Source organism: Callorhinus ursinus, unplaced genomic scaffold (assembly GCF_003265705.2).
Source record: "Callorhinus ursinus isolate GAN/ISIS: 27379988/994484 unplaced genomic scaffold, GSC_fseal_2.0 scaffold43, whole genome shotgun sequence".
NCBI lineage: Eukaryota > Metazoa > Chordata > Mammalia > Carnivora > Otariidae > Callorhinus > Callorhinus ursinus.
In genome coordinates, this window is record NW_027397105.1 from 74,314 (window position 1) to 90,495 (window position 16,182).

Consider the following 16,182-nt stretch of genomic DNA (forward strand, 5'->3'; position numbering starts at 1 on the left):
CTGAGACCACGCAAGCCTCCAGTGGGCTTTCACCACATGCTCTGCGCCTTCCTGGACCAATGCCCCACTCACACCGGACAATGTGACAGAAACCAGGGGTGGGCAAACTGTGCTGTGAACAACCAGGCAGTAAGTTATTAGACCTCCTGGGCCGTCTGGTCTCTGTTGCAACCACTCAAGTTGGCCTCTGCAGCGCCCAAGCAGCTAGAAACGACCCATCAACCGACAGGCAGGCTGGGTGCTGAAGTAACTTTATCTACAAAACAGGTGGCTGGCTGTCATTGCCAACTCGGACATGAGCTCTTCCTTTTACAGAAGTTCGAGGGAAACGCTTCCCTTCCAGACCCCCAAGGGCTGACAAAGGAGGGAGTCGGTGCAGAAACTCACCTCACTTCTGGGAGCACCACTCACCTTAGGCCACTTGTCGGTGCCAACTTTGGTGTCATAGCGTGTTTTTCCACCTCTAGCGTCGGTAAATTCCAGATAATCATACCTGGGAAGGCATAATCTCCATTACTCTCCTGCTCTCGTTTTAACCCACTATTGCTTAGGAAAAGACCACGGGAGTCTTACCTTTTCTCAGTCTCACACCGCTCGTCAAATTCCACCTCAAAGTAGGTTGCCCCTGGGCTCACGAAGACAGACACCTCGTGGCAATTGTTTTCATAGTTGTGGGCAGACTCTTTTGTCCAGGTATGTAACACCACGGGACATTCCTGCTGCCAAGTCTCTGCATCGAGCTGCACAAACAAGTCAAGAAAGCAAGCTTCGGTCACTCTGTGTCCCACCACATAGTGAACTGGGCATCTGTGTTAGCACCCCAGACGGACGGCCAGGACACCAGACACAGACGGTCACACAAGCTAAAGTAATCCCGGTGTTCCACCTGCATACACAGGTCAGCATGCATCTAGCCCTCAGCAGAGGATACATGGGGTTTCCAGTGCACGGCGGTACCTCTGAGACTAGCTTCTGTTTTCTGGCCTGACAGAGCTATTTCTTGCAATTCACTACTCGCATGAGCTTCCAGTGGGAAAAACACTGAATTTGGGACCTTGGCAAATCTAAGCCCATTCTCCCTTCTCTCTCCATTTTTAGTCTTTGCTTTTTCACCATTAAAATAGGCTTTATAGGGTGCCTGGGTGGCTCCGCAGGTTAAGCGGCTGCCTTCGGCTCAGGTCATGATCCCAGGGTCCTGAGATCGAGTCCTGCATCGGGCTCCCTGCTCAGTGGGGAGCCTGCTTCTCCCTCTGCCTCTGCCTGCCTCTCTGCCTACTTGTTCTCTCTCTCTCTGTCAAATAAATAAAAAAAAATCTTTAAAAAAAAAAGGCTTTATAATATATGCCCTTTCTGTTCCCACAGAGTTGTTTTGAGACTCAAAGAAGGTAGTGAAAATTGTTGTGTTCTACGAGATTAAATAGGGAGAAAATTCTGTTAAATACCAAACCTCCTAACCTGCCTTTCAACATGTAGTCTCTCTTCTAGACTTCAATCTGGTTCTTCCCTTATGTGGTTTTATACAACTTCACGTGCTGTGAAAGGAGACTGACCTACATACAGCTTCCTTTCCAATGCTGACCACACCAGGTCAAGGCGGGCTGCCATTCATCCTTGTTGGCAAACCATTGCTAAAACATGGGGGGGGGGGTGGTCTTCGGGGGCAACCTCAACGGTAGGGTTCACTCAGCACTGTCACATCACTCTCAAGAGGGGATGCGGCGGGGGTTCTGACATCCACTCTGGTTACCTTATTCAGCACTCCTTCCGGGTCAGCACAGAGCTGCCTCAACAGCTCTGTTAGCGTACTGAACTCTCTCAGGAGCGTGCAATGAGAAATGTCTAAAGTGCAGAAGTCCAGCAGAAAGATGACCTAAAGGAAGATTAACGAAGCACTTAGCATCCACCTCAGACTCTGCCTGGGGCTGTGGGTCACCACCCTCCCCCTTTACAAAGGCCATCACTGTGTCTTACCAGTTGACGGGCTGCCATTGAAAACACTGAATTACATAATTTTTCTACAATGGTTTTTCCACTATACTGTGACAAAAGGGATTCCAAAATCGCTCTCATGCTTGCCAGAAACTGTCCCACATCTACCAAAACATAAAGACGGTAATTAGTATTATGTGTGGTAGACACATCACTTGCTTGGTCATCACGAAGAACAAAGCTGGAGAGGGTCACAGGTATGGTGGCAAGAATCCCACATCAGAAAGACCACTGGGGTCATGTGTATGTTCTCCTCAGGGAGGAAAAGCAGCGCAAATCTCAGGGAAGGATCGCTTTTAAAGGGAGTGATTTTTTTCAGTCTTCGCTACTTTAGGATGAGGGGGAATCATCGACCGGCTGAGCAGCCCAGGGGCCAGGCTGAAGTCTCCCTCTGCTCACAATGGGCCCGTCTTCAGCGGGCCACCCCGCGGCCCGAGCCACAGGCGCCAGCACTCGGCCCCGTCAGCAGTCCTGTCACACTGCTGGGACTCAGCCTTCCACATGCGCATTTCTCAGAACCTGCGGAAGGTCATGTCATTTTCTGCAGGTTTATAGACATGAACAGGAGGATTTTGGGGGTCTGCAAAGACCACAGCAGTGGTCACATATGCCTTAGACTTTAAAAGGTCAAGACTTTCTTGTTTGGGCAACTCAATTAAAGCCAGGATGACCGGCTCTGCTGAAGAGTGTGGCGTCACCTCAGAGTCCTGCACGACGTAGGACCCCACGGTGAAAACTCCTAGGCATACCACCACATTCGGAACACTCGGGGCAAAAAGACATGCTACAGACCCTATTTTAAGAAGTAAAAAACAACCCAGAGACAGACCTAATTTGTAACTTAGAAGGGAAAACCCTCTGTGTAACCCCACACACGAGGCACTAGAGAAGAACGTCAAAACCCAAAGAGTTCTCTGTTCTGGTGGGTTTGGGACTTTGGGGGCTGAAACTCACACTGGTCAATCAGGTCAGCGGCACCACCTCTGACTGCAGAGTCCGTGCTCTTCAGCTGTAGGTAGCACCAGGAGAGCAGGCTGCCTTGGACAGCCCAGAACAGGGAGAACAGCACAGAGCCAGCCTCCCCGTGGGCCCCCGTGAGCACCAGCAGTCCACACTACAAGAAGCAGACAGAGAAAATGTTCACAGCAAGGGCAGAACACAGAACACAGGCATGGGCATTCTTGGACAGTAACCGTCACCGGCTAAGAAAGAGCTTCCTGTGTTTCAAACGTGACAGAGAGAAACGGCAGGTGAAAGCTCCTCTCTCACCCTCCAGCTTTCCAGAGGCTTCCCAGATGGTTTTTACTGCAAGCATCCTCCCCTTCTGCCTCTTAGGGGTCTTATTGCACCAGCAAACCCCTCTCTCTTACACCTGCAAACCTCCTTCCTCTCTGGCCCCTTACCCCGAGCCTTCAACCACACCTATCCCACCTGAAAAGTCATTTTCCGCCCTTCTGTGGCTCCCCAACCATCAGCTTTGTTCTCACCTGACCTCTAGGGGTAAATTCTTGCACAAAAGAACCACAAGATACGTTCCTACCACAATTTCCATGTAATTGCCCCCATCTGGAAACAACCCAATTGCCCCTCCAAAGTAAAACGGATACACGGTGGCAGATTGACAGGGGAGTACCGCGCGCACCAATGACAACAAACCAACTGCAGCACGCATGTCCGCATGGACGAGCCTCGAAAACACCACGGACTGGAAGACTGTGCACCACGTGACCAGGCCAAACAAGCCTGCTGCGCAGGAAAAGCCAGAGAGAAAAGACCAATGTACACCTTACAAGGGCAGCTGCCTCCGGGGAGGAAGGCACGGGGTGTGGTGGGCAGGGCACAAGGACTGCTCTGTACCCGCACTCTCTGGAACGTGAGCTCCGCTGCACAAAGCTGCCTGCAGCCGCTCTGTGCCGCTGTCCCGCCTCACCACTTACCGACACCAGTCCCCGAAGGCACCGGCTACCACCTGAGAACAAAAAGCCTCACCACTCAACTGTAACGTCAGTGGCGCTCCTGAGCACTGTCCTTCTTGAAACTCTCTCCTCCCTGGGCTTCCGCCTCCAGGGATTCCTTGCTGCCACTCCTGCCTTTCTGGTGAGACGTCCCCCAGATGCTCACAGGTGAGGAGGGAGCACCGCAGTCGCGGCTTTAACTCTTCAGCTGTTCGTCAATGGCTACAAAATTTCCAGCACCAACTCAGCTCCTGAGTGTCCTGGAGCTCCTGCCACCTCAAGTCCTACCAGAGCCATAAAGTCAGCATGCTCAAAGTCCACCCACAGCCATTCTCCTCTTCAAATACTGCCTCTCCTCATCTTGTCCCTGGGTTTTTGCACATGCGTGAGCGCGGGCGGTGGCAGAAATAAAGACAGATAGGAGTGAGGCATGGCTAACAGGGCTCAGAGCAAATACCGATGAGCAGTAGGCTGGAGTAGGAGTTTCCAGGAAGACAGAGATGGGCCAGTCTGGAAAGGAGACAGAAAGCAGAAGGTAGCCAGAGAGAACATGAATGTGACAGCAGCTACAGAGGACAGGCTTCCCAGCGGGACAGAGATGACCCTGGACTGAAGGTCATACTAGGTCTGCACAGTGGCCAGCCCACGGGGTGACCCTGGCAAACGAGAACCCGGCACTCTCGAAGCTGTCTCCCTAAGAGCAATGCAGCCAGGAATGCATGAAATCGTGGCTCTAGCAGCAACCTGAAAACAGTAAAGCACTGACAGAAAAAAAAAGAAAGGGAAAAACTCAGACACTCAAGTTCAGCCAAAAAGAAGTTATCGTCAAGTTACCGTCACACTATGCCTCAAGCGTGTGGTCTGGCCTGGCCCACTGTCACCCCCCCCAACCCGGTCCATTTTCTGTCCAGAGAGCAATCCTTGGTCCCCGAGTCACAGGGTTCTGTCACGTCAGAATCCCAGGGGTGTGCGGTGTAACACAGACTCAAAATCCTGTCCGAGAGGTTCTAAACCAGGAGCCTGGGGTAGGACCCAGAAACCCAAATTTCTGTCCAAATACACCAGGTGATTCTGATCCACCTGACACATGGACTACATCTTGAGAAACAGAATCCTTCATGTTAAAAAAAAAATAAAGTAAAAATTTGAAAATATTAGCATAGACAAAAGACACTATCTTTTCAGACTTGATTAGCCTGTGGGTTTACTAAGTAATCTTAAATTTTAAAAAAGCTAAAGCAGTTTTCCACAGAACTCACACCACAGACACAGGCCTAAGTGCTGGGCTCGGCCAACCCACACCCCAGAGGAAATCTCAAGGAGCGTGTCCACACGTTTATGGCTCGCTGACTAGCAGGGGACTGGCCCCAGGAGCAGGCGATTAGGAGCCACGGCGAGCCGTTGAGAGTTGCTGCCCACCTGGAAGGGCCACAAGGACAAAGCTACATCACACTGTGGCTAACAGGGGTGGCGCCCGCGATCGCTGGCTCACGGGGTGAAGGGAGCGGAGCGGCCGCCAGTTACCTCTCGAGCAGCGACGGACAGGAGGGTGCTCATGACCGCCAGCACTTCACTGCTGTTCGTGTCGGCCAGGTCACCTTTCTCAGGCAAGAGCAGAAGGCCACCTGGATCCTTATCACTGAAAGGACACAAATTTGTCACAACTCCTTGTTTCGGGCAGGGCATGCTCATGCTTTTGTCTTAAAAGTGTCCAAAAAAGAACCCAGCAAGATTTCAGTGTCAGTTCTATGGGTTGCGGAGGAGCCTGGGTCAGGAAAAAGTCCAGGTCCCAGCTGAGTCTGGGCCACTGTCTGTCCCCCATGTCCTTAGTAAGCTCAGGCCTGTAAACCCTCAAGTCCTTAGAAGAGACTCTGAGAAGTCAATCTGATGACTACATCACCTTGACCACCAAGAAGAAGTACACCTCATCTCACGCTAACTCAGGCTGAACATCCCAGATTTTCAAATGCTCCCCACATGAGCTCTGAGGCTCTTTCATCGCCCCTGATTCTCGAGTCCAGACCCATTTTAGAGACCCCCAAGTCTGCTCTCGCACTAGGTACAGCCTGACGTGCAGACAGGAACTTGGGCTATTTGTTCCCTCCCTTCTTCGAGAGCCTATATCTCTGGTAATGCAGCCTACAGGCCCATTAGCTGCTTTGCTATCCAAAGCATGTAAAAATCTCAAGTCAGCCCCTCCCAGCACACTCCCTTTGCTAAACTACCATTCTATGCTTCTGGGTTTTCAGACTTGAGTACAGGACACCAAGCTCCTCTGGCTTCAGTTTGTGTCTTCAGGTATCACTTAGAAGCTGAAGTGCTCCAAGAGCTCCCCAGCAGGTCCTATTCGAAACGGTCTCATGAGGACTGGGCCTCAGATTAAACTCCTGGCAAGATTAGTACTCCACCACTGCTGTAGTCATTCCTGTGACTAGCGGCATCTCCCTCTAGAAAGGTGGCTGAGCAGAGGGCACGTATAGCTAAAGAAAACTTTGCAAAGATGTGAAATATTAGAGGGCCATAAAGCACCCTAAACTTACCTAAAATACGTGCACAGTGAACGGAAAGTGAGTTGCAGGGACTGCTTGTGCTCCTGCTCAGTGACATTCTTCTAGAAAACAACAAAGTGCACAATCAGAACACCCGTTCCACGACATTCCGGAGCCCGGGGCAGCATGACATGCCACTGCCCACTGTTCCAGAGGAAAGCTGGGGTTGGCCCACGCTTCACGGCACCCAACTGACACTGGCCCGGTGCTCGGCAGGGGCAGAATCACCCGTCTAAACAAAAGACGGCAGGTGTACTTGGGTTCACTGCTAAAGTTCCCAATTCCAAGCTTTCCTGCAGGAAATCTTGATATGAATGTTTAGGAGGATGTGTACTTTTCACCAGTGGGCACAACATTGCAAGAGGAAAGGGCAGGAACAGTGCCTTTCTTGTGAGTTTTCTCTTGGTTTTTAAATAGGACCTAAGCTTTCCCAACACAAGCCAGAGCAACCTATAGTGACAGTTATAGGGATCACATCTCCTGACGAGGCTCCTGGGCTACTTTAGGGGCACTTTCCTCATTCAAGAAACGTACCAAACATTGGCCGTTAGGCAAGGCGCAGAAGAGGATTTCCAGAGGATTTGAGACCCAGGGCCCCGCCCGGCACAGGAGGAGGGGAGACACAAGATATGCCGTTCAAGTCATCAGCATGAGCAGGGAAAATATAACCCTACCGGCAAAGGGAAAGTGACGGGGCTGGTAATAGATAGCAATGCCATTCGAGAGCTCACATGTCCTTTTCCATTCTTCTGCATGGAACACGTGCTAGCAAAACAAATCACTGCCTAGCGGCCTGGTAGATGCTTCTGGTAAACAAGCAAGATGGGAGTCCCGCCCACAGTCCAGTGGATCAGGCCAACGGATGCTTCCAAGGTCATGACTCTGTGTGAAAACTGATCCTTCAGGCTGACGTGCAAAGTTTGCAGAGAGCTGAAAACAACCGAAGATCCTTCCTCCTCTCTGAAACCATCCGCAGTCACTTGGCCCCAGCACGAGTCTCCTCTACATGCATCTGTGGTTTTTTCTTGTGTCAGGTGTCCCCAGCTGGACTGTAGTCCTCTGGCACCAGAGACCACATTTTATGATTTGGTTCCCTCCTTTCTTTCTATGCATCCCACAGAGACTTTATTACATTTGCTAATTAGCTGCTGCATTTAGAAATGCTTTTTTAAAATGCCGGATCTAGTTTTCTTCATCAAACTCCTATCAGTAATTCTACTACTTGTTTGTCTACGGACGATAAAAAAAATCTATAACCATATTACCTATAAAGAATTATTTATCCTTTCCAATTATTATGTTTAAAATTTCTCTTCCTTGTCCTACTGCACTGGCCAGACCCTCTAACACGACCTCCCGGAGAAGCCGTGGCCAGTAAGCACCCTTGTCTTCCTCCTCATTTTGAGAGGGTTGCTTCTAGGATCCACCATCCAGCATACCATTTGTTAAAAGTCTGGGGCACATGCCCTCCACCAGATTAAGGGAGTTCCTTTCTACTTCGAGTTTGCTAATGGTTTTATAGTTTTAATCAACAGAATTTAATCCTACTTAAATGTTTTCTGTATTTACTGAGATAACTTTTTCCTCTGACTTCATTTACTAATTTTCTAATGTTAAACCAGCCTTGTATTCCTCGGGTAAATCCAACTCAGTCAGGACTCTGTATTTTACTGGACTGGTTTACTAATATTTTGTTAGGCTTTTCTTACAATGTTTACAAGTAAAACTGGCCTGTAATTTTGCTTCCTTGTTACCCTGTATTTATGTTTCCCTGTGTTGTACCATCACTGGAACACTGGGAACTCCGAAGCTCCCTGATCTAGATGTTTTCAGTATGGCTTACAGAGAGAAATTCTTTTTAAGATTTTAATAATTTGAGAAAGAGAAAGCACATGCCCATGCATGTGCGCCTGGAGGGGGATGGGCCAGGAGAGGGACAAGCGGACTCCGTGCTGAGCACAGAGCCCGACCAGAGAGAGAAACTTTTGTTCTGTCTTACATTATCATTAATATCTTTCTCCATGTATCACACTCATTTTCACACAGAAATACTGCCTTCAGAGTTAAAAATCTGGATCTCTGTACAGGATATGTCCACTTGGTAACATAATGCTTATAAATATTGGAAGCATTTTTCACCCACCTCTCCTAATGTCTGAGTGACACGGAGAAGGGGTCTGCGAGGGCTGCATTCCATTACAGATGTAATCTGAGATATTTATGAAACAATACTGGGGGAAGGGCAGGGAGACAGTGGATGGGGCAGGTCACAGATGAAACAAGATTCGCCGAGTTTACAACTGCCAAATCTACGTGATGGGCACATATGGGGCAGGAGGTGTTATATTTACTCTAGTCTTGTATTCGTTTTATATTTCCCCATAATAAAAAGTGAGAATGTTAAAAAGAATGCTTGGTTGCAGGCAAATCATGAAGATGATGGGGAGACCATACCCCCCCTTTGTAAGACAAGAGGCTACGATCTGCCATCCCCTCCTTAAGGGCGGTGCTGCGTCCTTAGGCGTCTGTGTTCCCCACAGAACTCTGCATTTGGAGTATTAAGTACATATCTGGAAAACTGAAACTGAGGAGATAGTCAGAGAAAACAGAGACTAATAAATGTCACCCCACCAGACTTCAGGAATGGAGCCCGCCCTTCTGACATGAATGATTACCATCATGGCGAAGAGATGGCTCCGCCGGGTCTGTCGGTCGGGAAAGAAGACAGCAGCCCCATTGAGAAGCGTATTCCTGACTTCTTGTTTTAATGTTTCCATGGGCGCAGAGTCTCCGTCCACCCTGTCCACCACTGATGGAAGTGAACAATGGAATCAGCTTCAGCATTTCCCACCCGCTCACTCACAACCTATGTATCCGCTTTCACTAGCCCATGAACTCACTGCTCCCCACCGTGTAGTGAAAACCTCTACGGCCGAAGTGGTAGAAGGAAACACTGAAAAACCGTAAGCACTGTATGTGCCAGTTTTCATTTCATTCCTTCCTTCCGAGCCGCAGCTGGGCAAAGCCTCAGAAGTGACCTCACTGGTTCGTGTGTTTTACCCCCTGTGTCTCACCACCTCTCCCCCCCCTCCTGTCCCAGTGTCTTCTCTACAGTAACGACTGAAGAATGTGACAGTCACCACTCTCACTGCGACACATCTGTGCTCAGAAACCAGGAGCAAGAGGTGCTGACAAGAGAATAAATCCTGAAGTCAAAATAACAATTCAAAAGGAGATCCAAGGAAACACTCATTTTCCCACGCAGTGATCCCTCTCCTGAGCCTGCATGGTCGTAGGGTCCCTGTTCTTACAGCAAGAGGCCTGGCAGGCTACCAGCACGGGATCATATTCAAGAAAAGCCCAGGGGCGCCTGGGTGGCTCAGTCGTTAAGCGTCTGCCTTCGGCTCAGGTCAGGATCCCGGGGTCATGGGATCGAGCCCCACGTCGGGCTCCCTGCTCCGCGGGGAGCCTGCTGCTCCCTCTCCCTCTGCCCCTCGCTCGCCCTCCTTATGCTCTCCTGCTCTCTCTCTGCGTAAAATAGACAAATCCTTTTTACAAAAATAAAAAATAAAATACAAAAACAAAGACAAGCCCAATGCCTACCGTCGCATAAGTGTGTGTGGAGCTCCTTGGCGGCCCCTGCCCCTCCCGGGCTCTGCCGGGGAGCCTGTGCCCCCCCTGAAGCGGCTGGCCCGTCTCTCTGCAGCACTGAGAAGCAGCTCTGCAGGAGCCGCAGAAGCAGGGTCTGGGCGCAGAGGCACTCCTCCCTCGGGCTACGGAAAGACAACGAGTATCAGAGAGCACAAGGGCAGGCTGCTTTGACCCTCCAAAGCCAACAGCTGTCTAAAAAGGACTCTCATCTACACAGCAGGCTCGGTTAAAAGGCGGCCAAGGAGAGGAAGAGAGGCAGAATGAAAAGAACATCGTACTGGGCAGAGTCTGAAAACACAGACCCTGCCTGAGTCTGCCCACAGTGGGGCAAAAGGACACACATTTCCGATCCTATTTCTTCATCTATAAAATGAGGGCATTACCGCAGTGCTTGACCTGCTTTCCCCACCAGGTTGTGATGAGAGTCAGACGACAAAACGTCTGCAGCGACATTGCCCAAAGTATGTTAAAGAAACGTCAGATGTTATCTTCAATAATAACCCGTTCTCTCAAACGAGAACAATATAAACTAGTGAGAAGTCAAAAAATCTTACAAGAAAAAAGGTCTATTTGGAATGTAAAACTTAGTTTTCAGTTTTGTTTATATGATTATCACCTTATAACAAATTCTGACCTACTTTTGCTTTAATTTACTGTAAAAATTCCAGAAGATCTGCAAATCAAGACCCGCGAAGTCCAGAAAAGATTTATATCTTAAGCCACTTTCCTTCTGCTGCACCTAAAAAATCATAAAAACCAGAAAAAATAAAGTGGAAAATGCATTTAAAGAAATATTGTGATGGCTCATTTACTCCTCAATGTGAAAGGTGTAGGATTCCCATACGGCCGATGCTGACTCTCACCAACTCAGAAGTGCATGAACCACTGTTCCTGGTGTGAAACTTTCTACAGATGTGCGTGTGTGTGCATGTGGATGTGAGAAAACGTGTGTGTAAACGCGCACCCCCCCCCCCACGAGGACTCCCCAACTCCATACACACCACAACCGGGACACCAGCAGGACGACAGGGCGGCATGCTCTGACCCCCGCCTGCCTGAATCCTGCCCCAGCGCCCCTGCGGCTCTGAAGCACCCCACCCACCCCTGTTTGTTTTCTGCTGTGACAGGAGAGCTTGAATAACATAGACCAAACAAACCAGAGTTAAATTGAGTCATAGCCTCCAAACTCGCCCTGAGGCAGAACTGCTGCCTTCCCCGTGTGGGAGGGCGAGACGCCCCACCGACCCCTGAGCTAAGCCATGTTCTCTATAGTGATGTGGCAAGAATCTTCCCCGGAGCCAGAAGTCACTGTATTTTTATTGGTGACTGTACAAATCAGTGTCAGGACCAGAAATGATTTTAAATCCTGACATTTTGGTACCTTTAGGGAGCAAACAGAATTCACCTGTACCTCAGGAATAATTCTCCCCGGACTTCAGGGAGACGGAAATCCCATAAACTTGCTCGGTCTCCCTAGACTACCACCGGCAATCACAGCGGAAGTCTTCACGGTCTGTCTGTAGGTCTATTCCGGGGAGCCTCACTCTGACGGCCATACGCCACACGGTCCCCCAGTGACTGACACCACGGATGCCCAGCATCTCCCTCCCCTGCTCCCCCGATCATCACAGCAGTGTGAAGCTAGCTGCACAGGTCCCTACAGCATGGCTTGACAGGGCCCGCTTTCGCCGGCGGCTGTTCACTTCCCTCAACACCACCATTAACTGTCCCCAAAGGAACGAGGTACCAGGTCATGGGCGAGCTGCTGAATGAACTGAAGTGTCCTGAGGAGCAGGGTGGCCCCACAGACGCTCTCCTCCCCGTCCTTCCTGCAGTGGGCACAGACGACGTGCTGTTCCGCTTCGGCTCGCACAGGCCGGAGGTACCCGCTGATGCTAAGGCCTTGCACGCCCAAGCGCTCTGCCGACTCCTGACGGGTGCAGAGGAACTTCACCATCAAATACTAGAAAGGACAGAGAGATTTGAGGAGAAGGACTCAGAAGCCCGACTATGAATGGAAGGGAGATAAAGGCCTTTCTGGGAAGGTCCCTCTATGACTTTAATGACTTACTAGGTCTCACTCTGCCTGGCATGGGGCACAAAATAGAAGTCCGACATCTCAACAAATGGGAAAAAAACACTCGTGCTGATTCAAGTCAGGTTTTGGGAAAGATCCCAATAAGAGAAATGGTATTACCCCATCTTCAGGGCAAACACAGGGTAAGACAGGATGAATCAGAGAAGTATATGTGCTCTGTGGCCAAGTCGTTTTGAATCAGAAATCAGGTCTAGGGTGAAAACAGTCAACAACTGTCGCAAAGCTCCCAACTAATCTACACCACCCACAGCCCAGGACACTGCGCTGTCTGCTCGAAGCCAAAGCCATTTGAAAGCCCAACTGCTATGCAAACTCTCTGCTTCTTACAGTGGAAGCTCCTTTGCCAAGAGCTGTTCAGACCCCACTACTCAGATGCATAAATACTTACTGAACATCTACTACCTCTAAGCCCAGAAGACAGTTCTTCCTTCTCTTACTGAAGCTTCTTACTAAGAGGGACACTAAGTAAGTGAAAGAAATGAACTGGCCAGACAATCATGGTTTCCCTCACAGCCATGGAGACACATCTCTCGTGCACTCGGGCCAGCGTGTTTCCACTCTCCCCGCTGCACACACCCTTCCCCACACGTCCTAGCCTGGCTGTGGGTGATGACTTCATCAACCTCCAACACTTGGCAGCACACCGCCTTTCCTGGGAAGCCTTCCCCAGTGACCTGCGGGCCGGGTGAGACGTGCTTCCTCTGGGTGGCCACAGCCCCCGTGTGTCCCTGTACCGGGGCGTCTCCCCCTGGACCACAGGCTCCGTGAGGATCACAGTCACAGCTGACTGGCCTCCAGGGCTGGCACGGGGCTGGCACGGGGCTGGTGCATACGATCCACTCCGTGAACACGGACAGGGTAAAAGGAGGGAGTGGGCAACTGTGGGGAGGCCACAACCCGCTAATGCTTACTTGGGCAACCCTGCAGGGCTGCAACTTCACATCCGCTTCATCCCATTCTTCTTCCAGCTCAAACCAGCCAATGGGGTCATCCTCTCCAAGGTCATCAGATGAGCAACCGACCCTGTAAACACAGTGGAGATCACAGAGCATTGTCCTCTTTCTAAACTTCTCAGGGGTCTCACGAGTAAGGCACCATCTGAGTGGCGTTAACGCAGATGGACGGCCTGCAGCGAACAGTCAGGGACTGGGTGTGGCACTGCTGCCTCTAAGCACAGGAAGTAGTTGCTGGTGATGTCCTCCCTGCTCCTCAGCCTCCTTATCTCTGACATGGGAACAAGTGTCAGTTCCAAATATAATCTGGGAACTAAAGAGAAAGTTTGCTTCTCTAGATAACTGGCATATTTGAAGAACGAGACATGAAAGCGAGGCATCTTTTATGAGCGACTCAGGAATAAGAAACAATGCAACAACCGTTGTGCACTTCTAGAAAGATCCAAAGGAGAGGCAGGTTCAGTTTTCTCTCCCTAGATCTGGCTACTCTATGTACGCCCAGCCTGAGGTTCAGCGCACTTGCAGCAGCTGAAGGTTAAGAGCAGGGAACTTTCAGATCCTGGAGCTCCAAATAAGGAAAACTTCAGCCTCCACATTTTTTCCTGTTCCTTAGAAGGTCCTTCTAGGAAAGCATCTCAGCCTCAAGGCTAAAGTAGCACAACTCCAGCCACTTCTTTTTAAAAACTAGATACTCCTGTTTCAGGAATTAAAGAACCAAAGGAGAAAAAGGCAGTCTTTTCAAGTAACATTCCTCAAACTTTCCAAACTTTACTTAATCTATGATAGAGCTAGCAAGCTAGCAACACGTAAGTATTCTGCGTGGATAAGCAAACGCGGGCATCCGTGCAAGAAGATTAAGGATCCAGAGTAGGTTCTGTAACAGGAAGAAAAAAGTGTTCTCTTCTTAACTCAAGACTTTATTAGCATCAATCTCTCATGACATAATTAATCCCAAAACTAACAGGACGGGAGGTATTCTGTCTTAATCCAAAACCATGTCAATGAGTTTCATCAATATTGTGTTTGAGGATTTTTTAATTTGCTCTGAGGCAGCCATCAAGAAACTCTTCGAGAGGGAGAGACAGCTGGCCAGGTGTCAGAGCGCACAAAGAGGTAAGCTTGCTCACTACGCCACACAGCAGACAGAAGGCAGAAAAGAGAACTGAGCGTTCGTCCTCCTGAGTACGCACAGCAGTCAGTCAGCTGGCTGGAGAGCATGCGGACTGACCATCATCGGGCCAGAAGGACAGAAGAGAGAAAAAAAAAAAGGGAAGAAGATAGATGCATGTACATTAACAATTTGATTTCCAAACTGGAGAGAGACTGGTAACATGCAGGCCATCCAAACCAGGGTTTCAGAGTAGTTCAGGCTGAAACCAGAAGCTAAAATCAGCAAGTAAGCAGCGAACAGACCTACACCTAGGTTAAAAGAAAATCCTACATAAGATGTGAAAGATCTTATTTAACAGCAGACTTAGGGGAAAAAATTTTATTTTAATATGTCCCAAGAATGGGATAGAGCTGCTTAAAAACAAGGGTAATCTCTAGTTACCAAAAAAAAAAAAAGGATCTTTTAGGGGCGTCTGGGTGGCTCAGCTGGTTAAGCATATCTGCCTTCGGCTCAGGTCGCGATCCCAGGTTCCTGGGATTGGGTCCCGCATTGGGCTCCCAGCTCCTTGGGGAGCCTGCTTCTCCCTCTGCTCCCAGCTCCTGCCCTCTCTCACTATCTCTCTCTCTCTCTCAAATAAATAAATTCTTAAAAAAAGAAAGGGTCCTTTAAGAAGGCATATATATATATATATATATATATATATATATATATGGTGGGGAGGGAGATTTTAGGAATGAAGGAGATTTGTTCCAATCGAGGGTTGGAATTACAGCTGTAGATTTCAACTGAACATGATCTACCCCTGAAGTTCTGTGAGTTCTCCATCGTGAGGAGTGTTCTGGAGACTGAATGACCAGCTGTCAGGAATGCCACCAGAGGACTACTGGCAGACAGAGGGAGTTATTCTAGATCTGTGCTACTCGAAGTGTGGTCCGCAGGTGGGAACATCAGTCACCTGAGAGCTTCTCATGAGCTTCTCAGAGTCTACACCCAGAACTACTGAATCAGAATCCACGTTGAACACAGTCCTCAGTGACGTGGGCGCCGCTCAAGGGCGGCACGGTACCAGATGACGGCTGAAGGCCTCCCCTGTCACCCGAGACAGTGGCACAACCAGCAAGTCCAGGGTTCAGCTCGGTGGGTTTTAACTTGCTACTATGAAGGTGGGAGGCAACGCTGCCCAAGGCTCACCAATGACCTCGGGCTGAATCCGACAGGTCCACTTGCCGACTTTATCCAAATGACCCTGGGTAACATCTGATCCCGCCGCCCGCTCCCCACTTCCTTTAACATCACCCCGTTGGCTTCATGATGACACACAGGGGCCTTCCTGCTGCCTCACTGGCTGCTTCTCAGCCTCCTTTTTTCTCTGTGGCCCTTTAAATGCTGGGGCCTCTCAGCATGCTGATCTGTAGGGCCTCTCTTCTCTTCCCAGCCTACATACTCATCCAGAAAAATCTCACTTTAATCACCCTTCAAATGTCGCTCCTATTGGCACCTTCAGGACCTCTTCCAGGCTCCGACGCATTCATCCAAGGAGCTGCCAAGTAGCTCAAAGTCTTCCTAGACCTCAAATTCAACAGGACCAAAACTGAGCTCATCAGCTTCCCACAGACTGTTTTCCCAAGTTAGTTCCTACCAGAGAAGTGCATTCCCAGTGTCCCCACCTGCCCCAGCCCAAATCCCAAGCCTCCCCAATGCCTACACCATCCTGCCTCCTCTGCTTTGCACTCAGTCACTGTCTGGTGGTCTCTCTGTCAGTTTCCTCCTCTCCATCACTGCCAGTGCGGCTTAGCCGAGGGGACCCAGGCCTCTGGCTGCCTCCTCTCCTTCCTGCCTCCACGCCGGCTCGCCCCTGGCCGCACAGCATGACCCG

General features: G+C 49.9%; 1 protein-coding gene across 2 annotated transcripts in view; it reads right to left on the reverse strand.

Moving 5' to 3' along the window:
- Positions 1-16,182, reverse strand: part of ZZEF1 (zinc finger ZZ-type and EF-hand domain containing 1) — a 100,159-nt gene that overhangs the window by 50,072 nt on the left and 33,905 nt on the right. Inside the window, exons 12-23 of one of the 2 annotated variants that reach the window (XM_025864421.2) lie at positions 13,154-13,265; positions 11,892-12,107; positions 10,783-10,883; positions 10,097-10,266; positions 9,169-9,302; positions 6,485-6,552; positions 5,469-5,583; positions 2,944-3,103; positions 1,972-2,093; positions 1,748-1,870; positions 574-740; positions 412-493 (exon numbers count right to left, since the gene is read on the reverse strand). In XM_025864421.2, the coding sequence (XP_025720206.1) occupies positions 412-493; positions 574-740; positions 1,748-1,870; positions 1,972-2,093; positions 2,944-3,103; positions 5,469-5,583; positions 6,485-6,552; positions 9,169-9,302; positions 10,097-10,266; positions 10,783-10,883; positions 11,892-12,107; positions 13,154-13,265 (1,570 nt within the window). Of the gene's footprint in view, positions 1-411; positions 494-573; positions 741-1,747; positions 1,871-1,971; positions 2,094-2,943; positions 3,104-5,468; positions 5,584-6,484; positions 6,556-9,168; positions 9,303-10,096; positions 10,267-10,782; positions 10,884-11,891; positions 12,108-13,153; positions 13,266-16,182 lie in introns of both variants that reach the window. The other variant, XM_025864419.2, reaches the window with a different exon arrangement.